General features: G+C 40.1%; 2 protein-coding genes and 1 long non-coding RNA gene across 4 annotated transcripts; 1 reads left to right on the top strand and 2 right to left on the bottom strand.

The window, feature by feature from the left end:
• Positions 1-3,691: 3,691 nt before the first annotated feature.
• LOC138406441 (M protein, serotype 24-like) lies at positions 3,692-5,281 on the bottom strand. Its single transcript, XM_069518763.1, has 2 exons — positions 4,239-5,281; positions 3,692-4,127 (listed from the first exon to the last, which is right to left on the bottom strand). The coding sequence occupies exons 1-2, from the start codon at positions 4,875-4,877 to the stop codon at positions 4,092-4,094; spliced, it is 675 nt and encodes a 224-aa protein (XP_069374864.1). The 5' UTR covers positions 4,878-5,281; the 3' UTR covers positions 3,692-4,091.
• A 10,164-nt stretch (positions 5,282-15,445) lies between these two features.
• chrnb4 (cholinergic receptor, nicotinic, beta 4 (neuronal)) lies at positions 15,446-24,705 on the top strand. Of its 2 annotated transcripts, XM_020080225.2 has the most exons (7): positions 15,446-15,562; positions 15,668-15,849; positions 18,858-19,003; positions 20,421-20,465; positions 20,664-20,773; positions 21,486-22,539; positions 24,090-24,705. In XM_020080225.2, the coding sequence occupies exons 2-7, from the start codon at positions 15,801-15,803 to the stop codon at positions 24,252-24,254; spliced, it is 1,569 nt and encodes a 522-aa protein (XP_019935784.2). In that variant the 5' UTR covers positions 15,446-15,562; positions 15,668-15,800; the 3' UTR covers positions 24,255-24,705. The 2 variants fall into 2 exon arrangements, with proteins under 2 accessions (XP_019935784.2, XP_069374734.1); XM_069518633.1 differs by having other exon boundaries at positions 15,484-15,849.
• LOC109625124 (uncharacterized) lies at positions 17,695-26,155 on the bottom strand. Its single transcript, XR_011239920.1, has 4 exons — positions 25,960-26,155; positions 25,697-25,821; positions 24,066-24,250; positions 17,695-19,078 (listed from the first exon to the last, which is right to left on the bottom strand). It is a non-coding gene; the product is annotated as an uncharacterized lncRNA (long non-coding RNA).
• Positions 26,156-27,344: the final 1,189 nt, after the last annotated feature.

Here is a 27,344-nt window from a genome sequence, read left to right as displayed (position 1 = left end):
CAATTGAGAATAAATAAACATTATTGCAAACTCAAATTTATCACACTATGAAATAAGACTTCAACATGTGAAATACAGCATGGAACAAGTGACAGCTGCAGCCTTATCAGCGTACTTTCTTTCTGGCAGGAGTGATTCCTACAAGCAAACAGAAATTGTCCCCTTGGGAAGGTTTGTGAAGTTTATGCAGAAACAGAGGTTGAGAAGAAGGAAAATGAACTGAAATCTTGATATCATGAAAAGTAATGTACAAAGCGTAACATCAGAAATCATTTTGGGCCAAAAGGTTCAATAGGTAATGTTGGTAGATCAGAGTTGCTGTGTCCTTGCTGAGCCAGAGACATAAAAAGAAAGAAATAATAGATTTTTGATATATAGATATTAATTTGTGTCATACACACTTAAAGTCCTGCAAAAAATAATTGCATTATAAATGTACTTGACAGTTCCATGGTTTTTTTGTCAACTTAAGTGTTTCTTTAATGAGCCCAAAGAGGACCATTATTTTCAAATGTACTAAAATAAAGAGCAAATCTCACCTTGAACTGCACTATTACAGCTTGAAGTTATCTCAGCAGCCCCTTCTCTTCATCAGTAAAAAAATTGAAGTTATAGATTGAGTCTGGTTTGAAGGAGGCGTGTACGAGTGTGACAGATTAAATAAAAATGTTGGTCAGTAACACGTGTCACATTGGTAATTTTCACATCTAGCACAGTCAATGACGACGTTCATATGGACCCTAATGTACTGATATAAACCTGATGAAGACATTAGTCTGAATGAGACACTACTATGTAAACAGCATTTCATTATTACCTCAACCTCAATAAGGTCATAATCAGAATAAACAATGATCAAATGAAGACCTGAAGTATTTTGACCTTAGACACATTAAGAAGACCTGTATACGTTTACACATTACAATGTCCTGTCGGAGTTTTAAAAGCATTCTGTGACATACAGCAGTTACCAACTGCTTGATGATACATACCCTGAGTGTAAACAAGATTTAAAAATAAAAAGGAATGAGCTTTTGCAAAATTTAAAAGAAAATACACAAAATGTTATAAGGTAGCATCATACATCAAACTAAATAATGTTGAACATAACGGTGGAGTGGATGTAATGATTTGATGAAGGCTAATTGTTGTAATATTGGTGTCCATTTAAACATCATCAATGAGGAACTGAATTGACTTTTAGGTGTGGAAAAACAAATCATCATTAAAGCTACAACAAGTGCAAGAACAATGAGAGAATCACCATCTACAACACTATCTATGTCCAAAATGTGTTTCTCATCTTGAGCTCAGGACAGTTCAATGTTCACACTTTCTTTCCATCATGGAACTCAAAGCATGAGTCAACATTACAACCATAATGCATGTTAATGTATAGAGTGGGGGTTTAAGAAGATATTTATTGCAACATCAATGCTACAGAAAATGAAGAGGCAAAGAAAAATAGTTCAGTGACAGCTGTAATATTTTTCAGTTTTACAGTGTAATGGATAAATGGACTGTGTTGACTCAGTCTAATTGGATAAGGGTTATCTGTGGAGCATCACTGTTCAGTGGGATCTGTTGTTCCTCATATGGTCTAACCAAGTAAACTGCTGCCTAATCACATTCAAGCCAAAGTCTATTTACTTCCTGGGGCACTGCTGCTCTGGAAAGAGGCAAAATGGATGGGTGGAGGGGATCTTCTAAATGAGTGCACCACTGCCAGTCTCTCTGTCCTAAAGCTAATACTGTTTCCAGGGCCAGAGAGAGGCCCTGACAATGGGGGAAGGAGACCCAGCTTAAGTCAATTAGCTAAGAGGACAAATATCATCTAAATCATACCCCGGCATTGCCCTGGGCAATGGGCCTGAAAATGCAACAGACATGCAACCAGTGACTAGTGCTTACTCAAGCTGGCCAGAGTGACGACTGAGATGCCCACAGTTAAGCACACACTTTCTGCAGCTGTGAAGGGAGCACTCACCAGAAGAATTAGAGATCACACTTTACATAAATCATGAGGCAAGACAAAACGTATAAATTCCATTGCAGAGATCAAGTGTTTTCGTTAACAGCACAGCGACACCAGCGTTGGCCCTTATCACCAAAAGCTCTCCTGACATCGTTGTTGGTGTTTCCCATGAGTGCCATGACTCTTTTTCATTCGGAGATATTTCTATTCCTACTTTTTTTTTCGTTGTGCTTCTATCGAGTGTTAAAAATGTCATCAACACACCCACTTGCTTGTCATTAATCCTCTGCAGGATCTCTTGCTGTGTTCTCACATGGGCTCATTTGGACATTTTCCCTAATTCTGCGGGCCTGATAAGAGAAAGTCACTAAGACATTGGTGTTCTCACATACAGCTTCTCCAGATAATGTCATGAGATTGTCCAGAGTTCAGGAGATTGAGAGAAGCTGCTTTCAGGAGTTTGAAAGCAGCTTTAGTTGCATTCCCAGAATTACTAACATTGGTTTATTTGGGAAAACCACAGGTAATGAGGGAGAAGGTGCTTCCTGGACCAAAAACTCCTTGTTGATTTGTGGCATTATTTTAGATACAGATATGTATGAAGTGTGGAGCCTTGGCGTTAGCTCAACTTGCACTTTAACTGATTGGCTTCAACTGCTTTATTCATGCCTAAGCATCAGTGGCTCATTCATATGCTGCTTGGATACCAAATGACTAGCCAAGTCCAATCATATATATGTACAGGTTTAAAATATATAGTAGTCTTGATAATCAGACATTTCCTAATGAGTACTTTGCCAATGGCCAATTCTGTTCACTACAGCTTCTTCCACAGCCCCAAACTCCCTCCTTCGTATTGACCTAACTTGGATATGGCACAAAAGTTTGTTCAGAGGGAATTGGTTCTGCCAATGTTACTGCATGAATTAAAAAAAACTAAAATAGACTTATCTTTAGATATGAGAATACTAGTCAGTTTTGCGATGCTAACTGACTGAGCAAATCATGCTCGTTGAAACAGGCTGCTTGATCCTTTCACTGTCTTTCATAGGAGATTAGGAGAAAGACAACCTGTAAAGTTCGTGGACCTTCCCCTCATTCTCCTGTGATCATAGGTGAGTGTGGGACAAGGAGGGATTTCATACAATGAGAAGTTTTGGGACATAAGGTCTCTGTGTTGGGAAGCTGTATGTGGCAGATAACATTCCCCACCAATGATCTGTGATCACAGTGGAGACTTCAAGACGGAGAGGGTCTCAAGGGGAGCGACGTACCATCTGGAATCATGGGAGCTGTGACACATCCAATTTACCCCTACCTGTGGACCAATCAGTGGCACCTCTGGTGCTCACCAACAGCTACAAAGATTAGATTGGGTCAGACCTGACACTAGTGTGTGTGTGTGTGTGTGTGTGTGTGTGTGTGTGTGTGTGTGGTGTCTTGTCAGAGCAGAATTCCTTCACCCTAATTTGGTGCAGATCCAAATAAAAATGTAATGAATTTAAATGTGGTTTCATTAGGAGACTGATGGACCTCGATGGAGGTTTGAGCTCTACTGAGAGACACTCTGGTTTGAGATATCAGGCAGAGCATCATAACATCTCAACATGCAGCATTCACGTGTGACAACTTTTATCATATGTCATTATTTACAAATACATGTTTAGTTTTCATAACTGAGATACTAACCAGCATCTGGAATAAAAGAGCAAACTGTATGTTATTTACTTTTTATTTTCTATTTTCAAAGAAATATAAACATACAGTATATAATTAAGGTCTGGAGGTGGGGGAGTCAGGATGAGGGGATGTTGAGTGGGGGAGAGGTTAAGGGGTAAGGGAGTGGGGGGAGTCAGGATGACGGGATGGTTTGGGGGGGTAAGGGATTGGGGGGAGTCAGGATGAGGGGATGGTTGAGGAGATAAGAGAGGAGATCAGTACGAGCTCCAGCATTTAAAAAGAAAACAGGGGAAACACTTTCTCCTCTTTGTCCCTTCTCTCTCCTTGTTCTTCTTCTTTTCTCTCTTCTTCATTTCTTTCCTCTCTTTCTTCTCCTTCTCTTTCTCCATTTGCTCTTTCTTTTCCTGATTTGTCTCTTTCTTCTCCTTTTCGACCTTCATCTTGTACAAGTACAAGTGTTCAATGAGAGTTCCTGAAAAGACAAAAACGACATAAGTGTCAGCATTTTCTTCTTCAAAGTCTAAACATAATACAAACCTACAATCCATATAATTCAAATCTAAAATGATCTGATGTAACGTACCTGAAGCTCAATGTTCTGCTGTTTTACTTCCTCCAGCTCAGCAGACAACTCCTTGTCTGTCTCTGTGATCTTGTTTATCAGATCATCACTCTGATGGAAGTTGGCCTTGTCTTGCAGGAGGCTGCACCTCAGTTTCTCCTCATAGTTCTCCTGCGGAGCTTTAAATTTCATCTCCCACTCGCAGTGCTCTTTCACCTTGTCAATGTGCTGGAGCCGAAGATCATCGCTCAGGGAGATGTTTTCTTCCTCCTTCGCTATCATTGCCGTCTTCAGATCTTCGAGTTTCTTCTCCAACTCTTCCTCTCTGGCTCTTGCTGTGTCCACACAGTTTGCATGGCTTTGGTTCATGTTGACCAAGTCATCTCTGGCCTGACACAGATGTGAGGTAGTAGAGTCCATATGCTTCTTCAGAGCAAGATTCTCAGCAGTCAGCTGCCTCTTCAGAGCAGCGTTTTCTGCAGCCTGCTTTTGAACAGCAGCTTTCTCTGCCTCCAGCTCCTTCATACCTGTCTTCTCAGCAGCCAGCTTCCTCAGAGCAGAGTTTTCTGCAGCTAGAGCACTGGTTTGTTCAGCCAGAGCAGCGTTTTGTGCCGTCTGCTCGTTGAGTGCAGCCTGCGCAGCAGCCAGCTGCTCTTTCATCGCAGAGTTTTCTGCAGCCAGAGCATCGTTTTCTGTTGCCTGCTCTCTGAGTGCAGCATTATCAGTGGCCTCCTCCTTTAGAGCAGCGATCTAGAGGTCGAAATGTGACATCAAAGTATCAAAATACTGTTGTATTTGTTATGTGACCACCTGGACTGAAAGATCAATGCCCATACTGTTTAAAGTGATTTAACTGATCTGAATTGGAACAGTATAAAAATCACAAATAGACTTATGTCACCCAACATGGATCATATTATATAATGACTTCAAGACTTTTTACACAATATTAAACTATAGACAATTGTTTATCTATATAATTAAACACACACACACACACAGGCTCCTCTTGTCTGAGTTGACTGCATTGGTTGTTTTATTCTTCAGCTGCACTCGTCCTCCTACTGGAAACAGAGAAGTCTGCAGTTATCGTCAGCTTGGCGCATATGTGTGCGTGTACGTGTTTTCATGTCAAACTTATCTCTGAACTTGAGCAGAGAAGATTTAAGACTGAGAATACAAGAACAAGCCACTGTGGAAAATAGCAGCACCTTTGTGTACAGTTTCATATCATTGGTATATAGAGATATAAAACAGTGTTTGTTCAGAATTTTATCAACCTGAGGCCATGTCAAACCTTTTCTTTGCATGTCCTCATTATTGCATTGTGAATGAACAGGAGCATAAATCATCAAAGCTCAACAGGTCTCCTCAAAGAGTCCAATTGAAATCAGAAATCTTTTAAAAGTTCAACACAGGGGTAGAACAGACATTGATTCTGTTCAATTATCAAAATCTGCTGAATAGCACCATCAAAGCTCATTACTTAACACCTTATATCTTGTTTGTTTAATATGTCAAACAACATTAATGTAAAAACAACAATGGGGATATTGTATAGACTAAGAGCCAAGAATCAAGGTGCTGATAGGGTTGTTTTTTTAGCTGGGTAGCTGTTTTGACCTGCCTCTGGTCTTTGTGCTTAGCGAGGCTAACTAGCTGCTGGCTAAAGGCAATATATAATGGACAGACACCAGAGTGGTTATTGATCTTCTCATCTAATGCTCAGCCAGTAAAAACAATTCAACCTTTTGCTTTTAATTCATACCTTGAATCAAAACATCCTTTTAAGGTTGCACATAATGTTTGAATCTCTTATTGTTCTTTTATTCTTAATGAATTACTGCATAGTTATTATGAGTTGGGAATGTAACAGTATTTTCATTTTTACTTGTTATCACTGCCCAATCATCGGATGCATGTGTAGACCCCTGTTCCGTTTTTTCTCTTCACACACCATCTTATTCTTGTCAAAACTGATATTACCCCATAATTCAAGATCACTTTATTGGCATGTGATATGCCAGACAGAGACAGGATGGAAAGCATCTATGTGGATATGTTTCAGAGCTGCTACTCTCTGGCCTGAGGGTATTTGCTTTCAGCTAATTGATGGATGGTCAGATTTCCATCTGAGGAAATGCTGCATCTGTGGTCTCTTGGGTACCAGGGATGTGACAGAGAGGCTTCCTCCTCTGCATCCTTCTCCCTGGAGAGTCGGTTTGATGGTAACACAGACACAGAATTGAATCACAGCAACATAATCCTGGTCAAATGTACAGAACTCATTAACCCAAGCCCCAAGCTATTCCTGAGAGACGACTTGGATGATAGAACATGAACGCTCCAGTGCCGTCGTTCATGTAGTTCATTGTATAATGAACATTTCAGGTAGCTTGTATGACTTTGTCTGTTTTGGTTCCTGTGGTGTTTTATGGTGGTTGCAACTATGGATCAAAAATGACACCACATGAGATCTAACATGGAAATACAATTTCTGATGACTGCCCGAACAGTTTTCTTCACAACTAGAACAACTTTGTACTAGTTAGACTGAAGCCATGTTCTCTGTTTCCAACTATGTTGAACTGACGGATAATGGGTTTCTCAGTTCATCCAGATGTGGACTCAATCATGCACCCCCAAAGATGAATCCTCCCAGTGGGACCAAGCTCATCGCAGCACATTACCCATCTCACACTCCTGGTTGGGCCCAGGTGGGTCATTTCCATGTCCAGCATTGATAGCCATTGATTGGATCCGCACAGCTCTGACCCTACGAGCCCCACAAGAGGGCTTCAGCCTCAAAGGTCCAATAGGAGCAGAGTCACCCTATCAGTCCTATTTTGTCATAATTATGTTGAGCCAGGACCACAGTCTCCTGCTCTTCCTGCTCAGACAATTGAATTTAGCACTTTTTTTTTCTTGATGCAATATCTGTGGCAGATGCAGGAAATTTCACATCCAAAATGGACAGAGTGGAACAAATGACTGAGCAATGCAGAGCAATGCAACCATATAATAAAAAATGGTTAGTACATTGTTATGATAAACAGGAGCCATAAGGCTGAGTGAGTTAGGTTCTAACATTTTTTGAAGCTTTATTTATCTTGTTAGTGGAGTGTATAATCTTTACTGCTCACAGAAATTGGTGGCAGGCTTCATTTATGGTTTCTCATAAAGCAGCTCTATAATTTGGGCTGGGTTTAATGCTTTTGTCAATTTTTGTGTGTAAAGAAATCATTAAATGTCATTTCAAAATGCAGAGATTTATCGGTGTGGATTGAAATTGATATCTTGGATGTTGAGGTGAAGATGTGTGCAAGAGGCTGGTCTAGGAGGATGCATTGGTGACCGGGCAGGGGGGAGTCCATCTCAGGCATCATTTCACCTGAGTTTATTAACTGTACCAAGATTGAGACCTACAAGAGGTATGCTGAAAACTGAATAAGAAAAGGATGAGGAAGGGAAGGTAGTAGGCAAGAGAAAATGAAGGGACATGGGCAGGGATGAGGGAGGATGAAGCGAAGGGAAAGGGTGGGTCAAAGAACCTGAGACTTAACGTGATTAGAGGTGTGGTCAAGGTGTGGCCCTGCTCCTGAACTAGATAACTTCATCTCAACTAAATTCCTCACCGACTAACATTTCTGTTTTCTTCCCTCTCTATCTGGAACGAGCAAATAAAACCATAAAAAAAAGGTTGGAACATGAACTGACTTCTTTAATATTTCCCCACATCTACTTACATGCAAATCTAAATATTTGTGATAATATGTGTGTTAATGCTCCAGATTAATTTTTATTCAAGCTGTCAGATTGGCCCTCTTGTGTTTTTTACCTCATGATGACATTGTTGTGGAGGATTTTAAAACATTTGAATTTTATGAGGCTTCCTCAGACATCTGATTTAATGCAGCAAAGGTATTCCAGGAGCAATATCTCTATCTACTATCTCTATCTCTGTCTTTATCTTCGTCTTATCCTTCTCTGTCTCTGGCTGCTTCCTTTTGTCTGTGTATCTCCTGGGTATTGAGTTTATCTTTTACCCCATATCTTTGTAACCAAAGAAACAGAAAGAATAGATTTACAGACAGACACAGTTTGCATGGCTTTGGTTCAGTTGAGCCCTCGTTCAGAAGCTCTTAGACACACCTTCCTAAGCACGTTAAGATCTCCCTCCTGGGCAGAGACAACTGATTCCAGACGGCTGCGATGGCAGGAATGCATGTCAGTAAATAGTGCCTATGCAAAAAAAAAACTCACTGTGACAAATGGAATCAATTTTATAGCTCTCTTAACACTGGAGGACTGTGGAGGTGGTGTTTATTTTCTGGTGTCACATGCAGAAAATGTTGAGCAGTCTCACATAATATACCAACACCTGCAGATACACGTGTGTGAGAATATGTGTTGAGATCTTTAATCCTATTATTGTTTCTTCTTTCTCAGTTTTTCAGTATTCTAGGTTCCAGTATACAACAACAGTATACAACAGTGAAGAATGATAGCTCTTTATTTCTTATAGTTTCTAGGGTGTGTCTGCCTCTGACTTTCCAAACTGTGACATACAATTTGATAAGTCAGCCTTTCAATCTTCAATCTACTTCTGTGCAGTCTTTGCCAACTAAAATGACCAGAAGAGCTCCTTGACTGTGGATGTCAGGAGAAGGCCATCTCTAAATCATACTTCTGGGGGGTGTGAGATCAGGGATGGCCTAGAACAAATCGATCCCATCAGGATTTGTGGGGCTGCGCCTCAAGACAGGTATGCTTTAAAACCCCTCGCTTCGCTGTGACAAAAAATGGCATTATAGAGTACACTGGGGAGGTCACGTAAACTCCTGCTCTATCTGCAGCTGTCACACAAGACCATTTATCTTCCTCAGCCTCGCTGTATGACATATTGGACGCGACACTCGGGAGCGGTCTCACCTTCCTGTCTATCACTGAGAGGCAGAATACATTAATGAACAGGCTAATCTGTCTTCTCCAGAGACTATTCATTACTGACCGCTCAGTCTGACACAACAGATATGGTTCACTAAGATAAGCCCTCCCACTGGCTGCTTATTGCATTCTGCTCACTCTTACAAATTCTGTTTGTCCACTATATGCACATAGTATACATATAATATATCAGTCAAACGTCCCACTGCACTGCCTTTTTAAAAACAGCCTAGAAAATGTTTTGCCTGCAGGAATATGAATCAATGAAAACAACTAATTATTTTTGTGGTCTCTGTATAATACATTTTTGTGGATGGTGCTGTAGTGACTCAGGCCAAGAGAATGTGCCAAACATCAAACCTTTGCCAACAGACAAACTGTTCCAGTGAGAGGCCTCAAACTATCAGAGAGCTTCCAGTGATAATTGGAGAGATGAGTTGTATTTTTCCAGGCAGAGTTCTGTTGGAACTGAAAGAAGAACACACTTGTATGTTTGAACACGTGTGTAAGAGGGTGCTGGAGAGAGTGAGAGTTGGAAGGTGATAGAGGTTATTATTGAAACTGCATAAATTGGCATCAATCTGTCTTTACTGCTATTGTGTTATGTTTCCTTGATGTTAATGTCAAAGAATATAGAGCTAAGTGCTGTTTACTCATGCATCATCCTGTAATGTAAGCATAAACACCCCTACTTTTCCACTTACACTAATTCAGTGCTGTTTGTTATCACAGGTGGTTTAAGATTTCAGTCCCAGTTGATGTGATGACACCAGTGTTTTTTTTAGAAGCGACTAAATCTACTTTAGACCCGACATTTTCTGGGCCACCGTAAACAAGATGAGAACACGACATTAATGTATCAGCATCAGAGTTGATATAGCGATTGACAAACAGTTGTGTATTTACACATACAGCAGACGCTATGATGCTATGACAGTGATGAGACCCTTTGGCATCAAATTGTCTTGTGATACATGATTACAAAGATAAAAATATGTAGAATCTATTCTAATAATAAAAAACATGTTGAATTGTGAAATTATTAAAAAACAAGAAAATCCTAATTTTAACAGTATTCGAAAATATTAATTATAGCCACGTATAGCATTAAGTAGAAGTAATTGCACTACAGACATTTAATGATCATAGTATGAAACACCTTTTTTACTAAAAGCATTAAAATGTGTTTTATTTTAAGGTTCAGTGTGTAAGATTTAGTGCCAATCCTTCAGTGAGATTCCCCTCATTTCATGTGTCTAGTGGTCTCTGTGGAAAAGGCCTATTGTGTAAAAAAGTGCTGCATTATCGAATATTGAAATATATTATATATAATTAATACCAGTATTCATGATGCTTTCATTTGCAAGTCGGCTGTTACTCATGATTACTTAATATGCTCTTGTGTTGTTAGTCAGTAACTATGCATTATATTCTACAAGAGATATGAATCATCAAGTTGTTTTACTTTCATTTTAATCTGTAAAGTAACAGTGGAGTGAAATCACATTTACTTCTTGAATACAAAACAAAGTATAAAGTAACAAAATGAAGTAAATTCAAGTAACTGTACTTAATTGTACCTGAGTAAATGTATCCAGATATTTTCTACCAAAAGGCTGATTTAATTTCACCACTCAATATTTCTGATGTTGGACTGAACTGAAATGAATATGTTTCGCTGGTCTGTGTGTTTAAAACAAATTGCTAACAGGAATATGTAAGTATGAGTGGCCTTGTTAATTTTGCATTATTAACTTAAACTATAATGTTCCTAACTATATGACCATCTAGAATAAATACTGTATAATAAGAGGAAATCCGCACATGCTTACATTTATGCTTATACACACATGCAATTCTATCAATAAATCATCGCCATTAACACTGAAACAACTTGCATGAACCAATGAGTCGTGTTGATTCCCATGCAGGCGATGGGTGACGTGTGATCGATACGTCACATGAGGCTGAGACCCACTGGTGAAGGAGCCAAGCACTCCAGGTAATGAACTGCCTGCGTGATATATATCCCTCACAGGATGGGACTGCAGTGGTGCAACATGGTACAGCAGCAATTCTTTGATTAGCCATTTCTTCAGCATCACGCTTCCCTGGCTCACAGAAAAACGTCTCACTCTCATGCTCTTAATGTGAGTCCATGTGTCAACAGGTCCACTGTCACACTGTGTTGAGGCTCCTGCAGGAAGCTCACTGCTCATAACTTTCACACTGCAGAGACAGACATGAGTCAAACAACCACTTCAGAGTGTGGTATCATTTCACTTCTGATTTTTCAATACAGTATCAGCTGTATTTACCTTTCTCAGTTAGGCAGCCTTTTCTCATAATTGTCTTATTGTGTTTTTTCTTGTTGTTTATTTTCTGGTGAGATGTTTTAAATCACAAATTCTCCATTTTTTTCTCATCCAAGGACACCCTTTACAAAATATTCTGAGGACCCCTCATGTATGTCCCTCTGATTTATTTGACATCATCCTTCTTTTACACTTGAAAGAAAGAACAACCCAAGAGAAGGATATGACCAGATGTATTAAAAATATTTTCCCCATGTCAAAACAGTACTGACATGCATACACACATATATCTTAATCATTTTAATCTGGAAACGTTTCATGGACCTCCTGGCACTGTGCCATGGTCACCCATTTGAGAACCACCGCTTTAAATAAACCTAAGAAGTTTACCTTTGGATCTACCTTTCAATTTTTATGGTATTTTGTTTGGGAAAATGCAAAAAATATTTTAGGACTAAGTGGTTTTTGTAACTCTTATCTACCTCATTAACCACCCATGGTGAGTTTCAGACCCTAAGATGGTAATGATGACTGAGATGTCTGAGTCATCAATGAATAACCACTGACAGTAGTCAATAGATATTTTATTAACTCAAACCAACTTCACTGGAATGCTCATGGCAGTCCTTTCAAAAATTGCATAGATTTGAAATAGTTGACTCACTCATTGAACCAACAGCTGATATCTTCCATCAAGTCACTGGCATGGTTAAACAATAAAATGTGAATTATGGGATTACAAAGCTGGTACATCTGTGCCCACGTTTACTTACTTACTTTGAAGCTTAAAAATATGACACCTCTCTAAATTTTAGAGAAACACTGTCAGGGAGTGAGCAGAGTGGGATTGGGAAACTTAAACAAAGCATCTAATAACGTTTTAATTCCAAGTTAAAAAGCACATTATATTTAGAAGTTATCTGCAAACCACATTATTCATTGAGAAATTAGTGTTTAGATCCTATTAGTGATGCAATTCTTGGCTTTGATTCAAAGCCCAAACAAACCTCCCTCCTCTATTCAGAATGATCCTGTCAATATTGAATATTTCAAAAAATGTGTCCCTATAAATTGTCATCACTTTGTAATATGATGAAGTAGATGGCCATTTACTAAATGAACTGGCACATTGTTCATTTCGTAGCGGCCATGTTTCACCACTTGCCCATAGTTTTATGCCCATTCAAAATAAACTGTCAAGATGGCTGCTCAGTGAGAATCAAACCTCAAACCTCAAGTTGATTAAAAATATTAGCGAAATTTGAGCCGATTGTTTTTTTTCAGTATTTAGTTTTATTGAAAACTGATCAATTAAAAAATGAGACAGACAAAAAACATAGCATGGTGATTAACTTTTCAAAGTTTCAAAGAAAATACAATTGATCCCCATTCCCTCATTACATTTGAAAACATAAGGGTGCAGTCAAAGTGCACTGTAATCCTTCTGTCTATCGATAATGAAAACGTTCCCTATTCCTATATATTATCAAACTGTCATTCTGCTGTAGCAGTTTTCATTCAGCACCGCCAATGTAGGGAGTTATACAATGTTCATACAGTGAGTGAAACGTGATCGCAGAGGTCAGTGGTGTAGAATGGGCTTATTATATCATTAGCCTCAAAAAATACATCAGATTTCCATCAAAATATTGCTTTGTATCTTGTTGATGATGAGCATATGCCATCACTTCCTTATATGTCACAGGCCTATATATGTCTTGTTCTTCCTTCACTTGAGTGCATAGGTTATTTTTTTATCGTTGCTATGCATTAGCAACACTAATAAAGGCTTTCTAATTATTTCCGCAGCAAGAAATAAACATGTGGGCCAGAGAGCACCTTGTAGGTAATTTTTTCTTCACATATTTGCCCAAACAGATGTGCTCCTTTTTTTTCTCTCAGTATAATTTTAAATAGTTGTTACTTTTGTATTAGATAATGTCCTAGCCTTAAACCATCCTTTGGTTAAATAATTTCAGAGCAACTTGAAAACACATTATAATGAAATGTGCATGTAGGATGGTAGGTATACCATCATGGTGACCATTATGTCTGCTTTTATTTTTCTTAAAACTGTGTGATTGTGTTAAATTTCAGCTATTAGTTAACTCTGGACAACTGGATTATCATTCAACAGTAATGTAACATTATGGAGCAAAATAACATTCCATGTATGGAATCTCAGATGATTATAAGATGATGAATATGAGATGATGAATATAAGATGATGATAAGAGATGATGAATATGAGATGAATCTAAGGGGTCACATAATGAATACCAGTACAGTTAATAAGAAAAACCTACATTTAAGAAGTCAATTTGCTTTTCTTCATAAAACATTTATTATTGGTATAAACAAGACCTGACATATTTGTAAATGAATGAACAAACCGTGAGTCTATTGCCGTGTCGCCCAGCTGCTTGATAGAATAAGTTAAGATCAAACCTAATCAGCCTCTATTGATCTGCTCTCAATGATCCAGAATAGAAATCTTTGGAGTTCAAATTTATAACCCTCAGGAGAGTCCTTGGGGCTGCTCCTGGTGCCCGATACACTTCCTTTACTGGCCGTTATAATGAGCCTTTAAGCAGCGAGGCCACAGTAAATCTGCCCCCCTTTAGATTGCACCGCTCCTGGTCTGACTGGACGCAGGAGCAGAGGATAATTTACGGACCTCTCCCGAGCAACACTTGCCACAGCAGTGTGAAGTCAGCATCCCGTACAGAGGTAGTTTTCTTCAAGGGAAGTGAGTGTTGCAGATGTCGGGATGTTTTGTAAAAAAATGCTGTTGGACAAAAGTGGAGGACAGGTGCCTTGTTCCAACACATAATTAATATGACATAGAGAAACGTCTTCTTTCACACTACAAAACTACCAGAAATACTTTTTTGAAGTAATTTTTTCCATTAGTAGGATGTAACAAAGTACATTTACTTAAATGAAGTAGACCTATTGTTGGAATGGTTTCACTTTTACTCTATTACCAGCAAATATAGCTGTACTTTCTACTCCACTTCATTTTTGCAATGCATTGCATACATAGACAGATTTTTTAAGTGATCAATGACTAGACGGGAATAAGTCCACTCATCCAATCAGAGCAAGCTGCTAACATTAGACCCCGCCTCCTGCAGCAGCTTTACTGGTTAAGAACAAACTAGTGGGTTCAGATGAGGCCGAGACTCAGCTACTAATTAATATGACATTACACATGTTTTCAGCAGCTTTCTTTATTAGCATGAGTCTATTATTGGTAGCTGCATTACACAAAAAACTTTTTTTTTTAGCATCTTCAAAAATGACGGAACATGACCCACCAAATAAATTAATTAAGTACTTTCAAATTAAAGTTTGTAATTGTGTCAATATAACTTGTTAACAGTTGGGTACACTTAATCAACTTGTGTATTGCCAATTTAAGTATTTTTTGAAGTTGCTCCAATCATTTTCTTTTTTCGGTGAAGGTAATAGGCTACTTTAAGTAAGTACTTTTACTTTTAATACTTTAAGTATATTTAAAATAAAGTCCTCACTTTGATTCAAGTAGAAGGTTAATATGCTATCTTTACTTGGGTATATATTTGTCCATTGATTTGTACTTAAAATGTTTGAGTACTTTCCCCATCACTGATTATTTCTCAGCCATTATTGCACATTTCAGTTGCTATTTAAACCAGTTATTTTTTTTAATAAAGATACAGAGTCTGTACATATTTGCAGTTTATAACCATTTATCAGCGTGTGTGGGCAAACAGGACAAAAGGTTAATAGAACTCATACTGGAGCAAGAACTGCACATGGGACTTATTCTAACGTTCACTGCCGCGTCCATTCCACTCAGACTTGTCCTGAACAAAGCCATTGCTCTTTTATTAATTAAAGAAATAATACAACTTTCTCCTGTTGGAAAAATAAAGCAAACAGAATATACAGTGTCTCAATCAGCAGCTGAGAGGGTGTAAAGTTGCAGGAGCTGTTCAGAGGCAGGTGCAGGACTTGGAGGGGGACGGAGGAAGCAGCTCGCCAGGGCTGGATACTGCGCGTAGGCGGCGGAGCGTGAAGACCCGCGTGTGCGCAGAGGTGGCTGCATGATGTTTCACGAGGATTTTTATAAAAGCGACCCAGTGATGTGGCAACAGATCTCGGTCAAAGTATCCGGTTAAATTGTTTCCTTCTTTTTCACAGGCATCAGCATAAAGTGTCCAGACTTTGAACGCGCAAGGTCCGGTATGTCCGGGGGGAAGAGCGCAGGACGCCGCCGCAGCTCCGAGGCTTCATCATCCCTGAGGACCCCTGAGGAGCAGATGGTGCCGAGAAAATGACTCGGGCTCTCTCCATCCTCGCTTACCTTCTCCCCCTGCTTCACTGTGAGTGTGTCTGGCTTTCCTTATTCATTTTAGACACTTCAAGCATGTGCGTCCACATTTTTGCGTCAGCTTCAGATTCATTTGGCTGAAAACTGCTTCTGTGCGAAGTGATTTTTCTTGATGTCTTTTCGTGTCCAAAAGTCTAATAGCAGCTGACTCAAGCGCGAATGACAGAGTTGCAGGTACCTCACATGTGTTGCCTTAAGCTATTTTAAATGACCAGAAAAGAGAAATTGCATGGTGAGGATGACATTTTGTAATACATTAATTCAGGGGCAATTTGATGAGTCAGCTCATGTGATCAAATATGGTCTGAAGTCACCAAATCAGACTCATTTAAGTTTGTATCAAAACTAAAAAGAAACAAATACAATTAACAAGTGTACATAATATTAGAAAGAGCTACCTAAACCTACATAAAAGGTGAGCATACAAAACATGGAACAACAAAGAAGGAGAAAAGATTAACACCTTTATCTCATTGGTGCAGATATCACAGAGGAGTAGAAGAAGAAAGAAATAGTGTTTATACTACGTCTCACTCAACATTTTACAGTGTTTCCCTTCATTCAGTGTTCACTATGCTCTCATGTTACAGAGTGTATTGCATTTTTCTAGAATAATGTTTTTCAGTGTACTGCTCAGAGTGACCTTATCAACTCCTTAAGACAGCCGACTCTATTGTATTAACACGCCTGACCTCAGTCTCAATCAGCGCAACATCCGCGCCACACTCACAAGTTTTACAAATTAAAAAAGCACACACACACATGCACACACAGGCACCAGTGGCTATTCACTGCTGGTGATCACAAGTTAGGTTGCGTTGTAAGTGGCCTTCACCTGTGGGTGGAAGACAGCACTTGTTTGACTCTGGTCTCTGGGGATTTGACAACACACCATCTGCTGAAGCATGTGTGTTGTGGAGGTCTGACTGTGTTGGATGGGACCTCAGCCAAATGACTGGCAAGGGCACAGTCATGGCAGCTTGTAATGACCCGTGAGGCCGGAGTGTCAGAGTACCAGGCCCTGCAAAGCTCCAGGAGTTTGTAGGCCGATCATGACACACACAGTTTGATACTGAGGAAGAGGAGAAGCACGGGAGCTGGAAGTCTCTAATATCATTCTCACTTTTACTACTACGCCACATCACCACATAGCTGAAAAGAAGCATGTATGAGCGATCCCTTATGCAGCCCTGAATATCTTTCTGCTGAGTATCGACAACAGGAGCGATTCTTCTTCAGCGGGCCCATCAGTAAGAGTTTCACCTCATTGCAACGTGTCCCATGAGTAAGCCAACTCAGCTTCTCCGTACCATGTGGGGGCATTAATAACATGCTGTATGTAAAGGAGGCACTGCTATGTGTATTCATTCTGCTGAAGAGGGGAAGAGCTCATCATCAGTTTCAATCAGCCTTGTCTTTACCCCCGACGTGGGCATCATTTATCAGGGACGAGGGAAAGATTTGCAGTGTAAGTACTGATGTAGTCTTATCCGGTGGTTTGGTTTTAAGCAAAAGAAGAACATGCTGTGAAAACATCTGCATGTATCCTAAATGTATTTGAAAATGACTTTGAGGCCGTGCAGATTTTTTTCCCACAACACAGTAATCCCTCGCTTTCTTAATTGACAGCTGCTGTTTCCTGTACACGCATGTTAGCATGATGCAGACTGTCAACAGAGGAGCAGCAGTATTTTATCATCTGTTCCAGGCTAACAGGGAAGGCTGTACTTTGTCAACATGGGGAACTGTTCCACCCGTCCTAGGAGAAATCTGAGCATAACATAAAGTTTGGCTCCCCTCTTTCCCCACTCCCAAGAATGGCCAGTGCCACAGTAGATTGCAGTCCAAACAAAAGTTATTTATTTTATTAATCAGGTAAAAAAGGCTCAGAAAACCAATGTAAAGATGGAGTAGTGGACAGACATGTAGGTCCCAGACTTTAAGTTCATACTCTGTCAATATTCGCTTTGTTAAAATGTAACCACTGACAAAATAAAACTGCATTTTCAAATTCTGATTATAAAAACATGGATTGCATATTTCTGTGTCATTCAAACCATCAACTATCTACTATTTCCTGAACTCTCTCTGTCTGTATGTGGCTCACATATCTCAAGAACCATTCATCTTATCGGCTTCACACTTGCCTTGTATATTGCAAATGGCTTAGGGAAGTGAAGCGTTGAGTTTGGTGTGTTTTGGACATGCGATAGATTCAATATTAATACAAAAACTGAATAAACAGGAGACCTGAACATGTCTCAGCAACAGCAGTGGTTGGCAACTGGCAGCCCACCAGCCAGGATCTTCTTGGTCTGATATTTTTTATTTCATCATATCAGACTGACAGACATTTACAGGAGTTATAGGTCATTGTGTCACCAATATTCATTCAGTTTGTCTTCAAATTAAAAGCTCAACACCTATTACTAGCTGTAATGCTTTACATTGATATAGCTTTTATTTTGAAGTTGTAAACCTGGGTCTGATTGTATTGATTGCTTAACATACATCTGAAATAACAAAAAAGCAGTTAATCATTCATAATATCAGCAACACATGTGAACAGCAAATTCTGTCTCATTTTATAAAAAACATGACTATACAATCTTCATTGCAGATAAACCAGGTAGGAGGAACACAAAGTTTTTTAACTTCACTCTGCACTATAGACTGTTTATAAAAAGCTCTGCACACAATGTCCAGCACACAAACAATAAAAGTGACAGTATATTGTAGAACTGTTTGAGGAAGACTCACTAATGAAAAGAAATAATTCTGAAGTAGCTTTGGAGCATAAACCCAGGACAAGCAAACAGTCCACTTCAAACATTCAGGCAGGTTTACAACGGGCACTAGACTTCATCCCCGACAGAGACCATCAACCATCACAAGTTGTAGCATCTCTGTCTGCGCTTTCCTGTGTCTCTCATTCAAGCATTACTTCTTTAGTTCTGTAATTTCTGCTGTGTGTGAATAACATACAGGATGTATTTCCAGGTAGCAGCAGTGCTGACTCCGAGGAGCGGCTCATGAACTGGTTGCTGGGAGAACATCGCTACAATCCACTCATCCGGCCGGCCGTCAACAGGACCGAGAGAGTCACAGTGAAGCTCCAAGTATCTCTGGCACAGCTCATCAGTGTGGTGAGGCACTGGGAGGGTGTGCGTGCATTTATTCATGTGTGCACATCACTGTGTGTGTGAGGATTAGATGATGTGCTGGAGCGACAAAGAGGGAGACAGAAAAAGAATGAATGTGAAAGAAAGAGGATGATAGAAAAGACAGGAGCAGGAGCCACAGAGCTTTTGAGAGAGCAGTTAATTTTCCCCCCAGCCGGTGTTGAGAGGCCGTAGCTCTGAGGCGATGGATGAAGTTGAGGATGGATGTGGTCAGCTGTGATCTCTGCCTCTGTCATGTCCAGATTGAAACTTCAGCACATTGCATTAAAAGGGGCCATAAAGCTGTTTAACCCACAGTGATAGAGGCTCCTCTCAGATTTACAGTACAGGCTCCTCCCTGCCGCAGTCCAGGGCAGCGAGCCACATTCACAGTCTGCGTTTATGAGCTTCCATTGTACTGCGTGGGGCAATTGGCATTTGGTGGAATCCCTGTATTGGAATTTTAGTCGTGGCAGTGACATAAGAGCGCACAGTTGTTTGTGACCTCGCTTTAAACCAGATGTCAGACAGTGAGCAGGAAGTTATTTTAGACAGATAATGTGATGAGTCATTATTTTAGTGGGAGTGGCCTTATATTTAATTTTCAATTAAAAGATATTAAAAAAAAGATGATGATGTGATTTTTGCTGGTGCTTTTGGAGAATACCATTTGGAGACCAGGGCCTCTATAGCATCACAATGCTTCACAGATAGAGATGTGTATGTTGTGACTAAAAGCCTAATTATAGTGACCACAATTATCACTGTTATCAATATTATTATAAGTTTTAGATATAACCAATACAACAATGTCGAATGTACAACATTGAAGAGGGAAGGCTTTAACTTGCTAAAGAAGCGTTTTATGTTTTACCAAACATTGGATAAGTGAATCAAATGTGCATATGAAAAAGTACTATGATTATGAACAAAGCATGTGCTGATGTCAGATGTTGATGACAGATAATAATGATGCAAAACAAGCGAAACTTGTTTACAACTCGTTACTTTAAGTGCAGACGTCGACCCCAAATGTCTCTGAGTCAGGACAAAATATCAGTTTGCCAACCAAATCACCACGATAATAAGGGTAATTAATTTAAATTAATTAAAGATTGAAGCGGTACAAAAACTATACCATGAAACTGGTAACTTTTTTTCCCCTAACTGTGACACATACTACCTTTAACATGCAACTCCCTTGATTGGAATATCGTACTTGGTCACACTGCAGTTTCAATATTCCTACATTTTCCTTTTCATCTCGAGTGTAGTGTTATGGTTTGCAATGAAAGCTTAAGTGTTAAACACTTTCTGCAGGAGGTAGTGATTCATTCATGTGCCATGACCTCTTTGTAAACTGTATTGAAAAATAATTTTAATCCCACTTGTTTATTTCCAGAATGAAAGAGAACAGATAATGACCACAAATGTCTGGCTCACTCAGGTGAGTTTGTTGAAACTTGTCTTATGTCCTTCCCCCTGAACTTGAATTAAACCATATCAATTCTGCCTCTGCCTCTGTAATTGTGCACTAAAACATATTTCATTGATAATGAAGCATGTAATTAGAAATGAGCTGGTGTTGAGAAAGTGTGTGGGAGTCGGACTTCACGGCCTTGTCTCCCTGTCTCTGTCTCTGCAGCACTGGGTGGATTACAGGTTATCATGGGACCCGGCAAAGTACGAAGGTATCGACAAGCTGCGTATTCCATCCAGACACATCTGGCTCCCGGACATTGTTCTGTACAACAAGTAAGCACTGACATGACAATTTCTGTATTACTGTGCAATGTCTAATTATTATAAAATCTAGGGAAGTACGAAAGTAAAGGTGCCAGAGATTTGAAAGTTTAGACACTTATAGTATAGTGGCATCTAATCAGGGAGCCTCCTGGGTGCTTCCTCTGGACGTTTTCTGGCCACTCCCAGCCTGTAGGCGTCGTCGGTGTAGACCCAGACCTTGCTGGAGGGACTACATATCCCATCTGGCCTGGGAACATTTTGGGATTCCCCAGGAAGAACTGGACACATAGCTGGGGATAACGGGATGTGTAGAATACACTTGGCTAGCTACCTCCACGACACAAGCTCGGCTAAAGGAAAAACAATGAATGAATGGAAATAAATTGTATCTAATTTCTGGAAATGATCTTGCGAACCCTCTGTCAGTGCCCCATGACCCCAGGGTATCCCAACCCCTAGTGTGGGAACCGCTGGCTGACAGATTAAGCATTCTCTCCATCCTCACTCTCTTGACTTGTTGGGTTTTAATAGACATTACCAACTGACTCTCTGATGCTCATTCAGAGTTTTTATTCATTGAAGGTGGGTTTTTTTCACTTTTACTATTGATTGCACTTATCTATTTTATCTTTTTCCACGATGATTGCAGTGTTGACAACACAAACCTCAGAGATTTATTCATGGGCTCTCTTCAGTTTCCTCTCTCACTCGTTTCTTTCAGCGCTGACGGGACCTATGAGGTGACAGTCTTCACCAATGCCATTGTTCTCTTCAATGGCAGTATCAACTGGCTTCCTCCTGCCATCTACAAAAGCGCCTGTAAGATCGAGGTCAAGCATTTTCCCTTTGATCAACAGAACTGCACCCTCAAGTTCCGCTCATGGACATACGACCACACCGAGATCGACCTCATCCTGAAGACTGAGGCAGCTAGTATGGATGACTTCACTCCCAGTGGGGAGTGGGATATCTTAGCACTTCCTGGCAGAAGGACTGTCAGCCCCCTGGATCCCACCTATGTGGATCTCACGTATGACTTTATAATCAAGAGGAAACCTCTTTTCTACACCATCAACCTAATTATTCCCTGTGTTCTCATCACCTCGCTGGCTATCCTGGTCTTCTACTTGCCGTCAGACTGCGGAGAGAAGATGACCCTCTGCATCTCCGTCCTTCTGGCGCTCACTGTGTTCCTGCTTCTGATCTCCAAGATCGTTCCCCCAACCTCACTGGATGTGCCTCTGATCGGCAAGTACCTGATGTTCACCATGGTGCTGGTGACCTTCTCCATCATCACCAGTGTGTGTGTGCTCAACGTGCACCACCGCTCCCCCAGCACCCACACCATGCCTTCCTGGGTCAAGCTGATCTTTCTCATCAAGCTTCCTGCCTTACTCTTCATGAGACGCCCTCACAACAACTCCGCTCGCCAGCGACTTCGCCAACAGCGGTGCTTGAGGGCGAGGAGATCCATTTTGGGTCTGGGTTACCCAGTTGCTTCCAAAACAGGCATCAACATGTCATCGTCTGCCCTGCTCTCCTCTGACTCTACCATCTCCACCCCAGGACACAAAAATGTAGCTGCTTCGATGGGCTACAGCCACTTCAACAGGAAGGAGGAGCTGCGTTCCACAGATTATATTCCTGCTGGTTTCACTTCCACCAAGGACCTGCAGCAGAAAAGCAGCTCAGACTGGGCGGCTGATGTCCAGGAGGCAGTGAACGGGGTTCGCTTTGTGGCGGAGCACATGATGGGAGACGACGATGATCAGAGTGTATGTATAGACATGAATCCATCCAGTCATCTTTCTAGCTCAAATGTGAATGGTAAATTGAAAATGGACTGTTTTTATATAGAGCTTTTCTAGTCCTATCAACCACCCGTTCACACACTCATTGATACAGTGCTTCTGTTCACCTTTACTATCACACACCATCCAGAAACTGTCAGCAGGGGATCAAGCCACAACCGTCTGGTTAGTCGACAACCCTCTCTAGCTGAGCCACTGTCAGATGTTTCACCAACAAAAACATTTGAACATTTCATGCTCTGCTTTGCTCAGACTATTCTATGTTGCCACTACAGGTTTGTTTTGATTCCCAGTTTTTTTCTTTGGCATTTTGGACGTTAAAAAAAAACTTACTTTGGGGCATGATTGATACTTACATGAGCATAAAGCTTACTTGAAAACTCCCCACATAGTCTCTAGTTGTTCTTAACCATTATACTACTGCTCAAATGCAGTCAAGAGTTTGCCTTCAGGGATCAATAATGTAAACAGTAACATAACTTGGTGATCATCAAATGAGTGTCCATGTAAATGAATAGTTTGTGGCTTTAGATGATTTCAAACTACTCCATGACGAACAACAGTCGGATGCAGTGACCTCCTGGCAAAGTAGTCAGTTCAGTTGCCAGGCAACTAGTGAAGGATAAACTGTTGACCTCTGATTGCCTCCTGGCTCTGGCTTCATAGTCAAAACATACGGTCATAAAACTGGTATTAATATATGAGACAAAGCAAATAAACAGTTCCTAAAATGCAAATGTTAATAACACAACTGTAACACATTTATGTATTAATGTCATGATGAAGTTATCTAGGGCACGATATCATTGCTCAAGTTTGGAGTTGAGCTATTTTCCCATCAAACATCCTCTACATGCTAATCCAAATAAGCTGCATGGACCAAAGGTGTTTGTATTGATGTGATAACATTTACTATACACTCTGTGACCCCTGAGCTGCAAGATTGGAAATCCACTAATCTTAAGTAGTGGCTATGACCCAGCAAATTGAAGTCCGACTTTGGGTAATCAATCGCTTTCTCTGACGAATCAATAAAGTGGGGGAGAGAACCAGACATGAGAAATGACTAGTTTCTACCAAGGACAGAAATGAAAATGGGGTGAAAGGGTCAGAAGCCATTTCAGCGTGTTTCACCAACACGGAGACAAATTTTAACAGTGACATAAATGAAATATTTCAGTACCTAGTCAGCTATTCTGAGCAATAGTATTGACATGAGTGTGAATGAAGGTCCGAAAACGTAAACTGCACAATAAAGTGCAGGCAAACATTATACATGATCTGCATGATGTGAGATGTGGCAGCAAGGATTTCAATGTTAAGAGAATGAAGAGGAAAGTGAAGCACACACACACACACACACACACACACAGTATTCACCAATTTGCTCACATTACACTCTCTGCCCCCTGGTGGCTGCATGAGACACAACAGCATCCACAAAAAACACTGAATTGAGATTCTTCAGTCACCCAAACCCACTGACTAACCTCTCATTTCTTTGTATTGTGCAGGTGATAGAGGACTGGAAGTACGTGGCCATGGTGGTGGATCGTATGTTCCTGTGGATCTTTGTCATAGTGTGTGTGGTGGGAACACTGGGTCTGTTTCTGCAGCCTCTGTTTCAGAGTCACAACTTTCCAAATCAGCAGCCCAGCTCTGAGACTCCTCGCGTCTGAGGAACAAACAAGAGAGACTGAGCAACTTTAAGGTCTTGTATTTGAACTTAGTGTGGTGCTTTATTGGCAGGGACCAGGGGCACTGACATATGTGGCGTCTGTGAAAAATCCCACCAATAAGGCAGGAGAAAAAAAAAATTGGAAACCCTTTTTCTGTATCATCAGTGGAGCGAACAAACTTTTTGTGTGAGATAACAATTGATAAAATATCTCCTTCCAGTATAAACCTTGTGGCCTGTAGCCATATAACCCTGCACAGCCTCTACTCGACTCAAGTATACTGCAAATCATAACATGTGCTGAACTGTTGCAGCAATATAACCAATATGACAGTGACTGACATTCATCTGCCGTCAAATGTTGCTTAACCCCTTATTTGTATTAAGTTACTGCCATATCATTAAAATGTGATGTGAGATTAAAGAATGAAATAATAAAGGAAAATAAATCAGTGTCCTCTCCCAGTTTGAAATTAAATGCATGAAATCCCTCAATAAAGTCTTATAAGTGTCAGTATCCCGCCAAAGAGCTCAGTTAATCTGTTGCCAGTGATAAAGTGATAAAGGAACTGGTGCTTTCACTGAAGATGTGCCAGTTGGGACATTTCATCGCACACATAAAAGACAGGTGTTCACAAACGATGATGTTCACACAACAAAAACTGTCTAGGTGGACCTGCTGTTGATTACGATGTCTCGAAGCCAAACTATCCAAGATGTAAACGCTGCCATCTTGCAGCTTTTGAGCCAGAGACTACATAGTAGCAATCCGGGGGCGGTGGAGCCACGGTAGTGTGGTACCGTCGATAAACACATTCAATCACAGTGAGTCAGTCTCAGCTGTCAATCATGACATATCACTTCTTTTTAAAGGTATCAAATAACGAATTAAAGCCAGGCTTATTGGAGAAAATGAACCTACATCAGTGTGATAAGAGCTACCCAAACTGATAGAAACCATCTCTTAGAAAAAGGTAGAGTTATTTGCTCCATGTCCTATCCACTAACATGGAGGAGGTGTTGTTTATGTCCTATACCGCAGCAAGCTACCAGGTGGTGATCAGGAAACTTTGGTTTCATTTCTGGGAGCTTTCATGTTGTCCATCTTTATTAAGTGTCTTAGGGCTTTTGTTGTAGTGAAAACTGAAGCTCTTACACGTGTCTTTAAATAAAACATGAGCAAAGTGTATTTGTTTCAAAAACTGTAATCTTACTCGTCTGTGTATTTACACCACAGTTGATTTCTGTTTTTAGTCCGGTGTACTTGCCGGTTAGAGCTTGATAAACAGTGCTGAGTGGGCTCGTTAAAGATTCTGCAGAATTGTTCTTTTGTGGGAGCTTCATTTAAAATTAACAGATGGTAATCTGCATCTGTGTTAACGACCGGTTTTACTTTAATTTTGCACTTCTTCAAGATCATCCATTACTATTTTTCCCACTCACCTGTTAATGTCCTGTCAGGGGAGAGAAGAGAGACGATGTGGTGCCACAGTTTATCCATCAACAATCCATCATCTGCTACAATCCTAGCAAAGGCTGAGGTGGTGGTGGGGTCTTCATTCAACACCCTGAAGAAGGTCCCATAAATCACAAGCCTTATGTCATTAGTCTTTAATAAGATATGTATTGAAAGGTTGTTCTACACACACACACACACACACACACACACACACAAACACACACACACACAGCGTTTAAGGATTTACCGTCATAGATTAAAGAAAAAAAGAGGATGCAGTCCAAACATTTCACTCCATTTCTTTTTAAATCCAACTAATAACCTTGTGATATGTTTGTCAGCTTTCTGTCGCCAAAGTTTTGTATATTAAGTTTTTTAATGTTTAGGTGAAACAAAACCTTAGTTTTCATTCTGCCCTGTCTGAGAGTAAGAAAACTCCCCATAGCATTATACTTCCCTTTTTATGTGATAACCTTAACTGACCTCCACCCAGGGAGCAGTTCTCTTTTCACTTCCCCATTTAAAGGAGTTAGGAGCCTGGTTAGACACCACACGACGTCCCCAGCACCGGTAGGGTTTTGTTTATCATTCAAGGGAAATTCAGTGGGGTGGACCTGGGTTGAAATGCACTTAGACCTTCCCTTCATCCAGGCGAAGGACAGAGTTTCAAACCATCACAGACCATCCTGCCAGCCAGAAGATAAATAATACTTTACTAGATAGCTAGATAGATATTTGATTGATCCCGAGGGAAATTTAGGAACCTTACTATAATAAATGTTACCGTAATAATGAAAGAAAAGCAAAGCCAGAGCCAAACTAATGCAGTTATATCCCAATTAGAAATTGACATATCATCAGATATAGATGAATCAATCAAACCAATAAAAAAAAAAGACACAAAGATTATCTTGAGGGACTCCAAACTCTGAACATTGATATATATATATATATATATATATATATATATATATATAGAGAGAGAGAGAGAGAGAGAGAGAGGCTATAGATCTTGTTTGAAGGCTATTTGGTGATCTAACATGGTAATCAATAATGTGTGAACACCACCTGGTTCCATGTGAACACAGAAAATGTGCACATCTGCACATCCCTGAAATCTTGATTTACAGTATCACATACAACAATCAATTACTTCAACTAAATCTTACACATCGGACCTTTAACAGATTTCCTCGAGATTTGGTGGAAAGATGGGAAAAGGGTCCAAAAAAGAACCCATTAAACTTTGCTTTGGATCAGGACAAAGGGGCAGATCCAGGATTTTATTTTCACTTTCTCGCACTTCACTTTTTAATTTATTTTTTAATTTACCCATTTCTCAGTCAATGATTAATGGCATATGTATAGGACAGATATCCATGAGTGTGCAACATTTAAAGCAGCTTGATTGAATTTAAGTAAAATGTTGGGTCTTGGTGGAGGTTCTACAGAGTGTCATTCTATTTTATTTAATATATTGTGATACAAACAAGTGCAGTTTATTGCAGTTTTTCCATGTCAATATATGACTGGTGACAGACTAGTCACTGGTGGTCATATGTCACTTAACTGGGGGAAATCATCAGTCTAACTGTCGTGATTGTTGTGATAAACGAGACCTTTGACCAGTTG

This window comes from Paralichthys olivaceus, chromosome 1, assembly GCF_024713975.1.
Source record: "Paralichthys olivaceus isolate ysfri-2021 chromosome 1, ASM2471397v2, whole genome shotgun sequence".
Classification (NCBI taxonomy): domain Eukaryota; kingdom Metazoa; phylum Chordata; class Actinopteri; order Pleuronectiformes; family Paralichthyidae; genus Paralichthys; species Paralichthys olivaceus.
The sequence above is the reverse complement of the archived record's forward strand: the minus strand, read 5'-3'. Positions and strand labels throughout refer to the sequence as shown.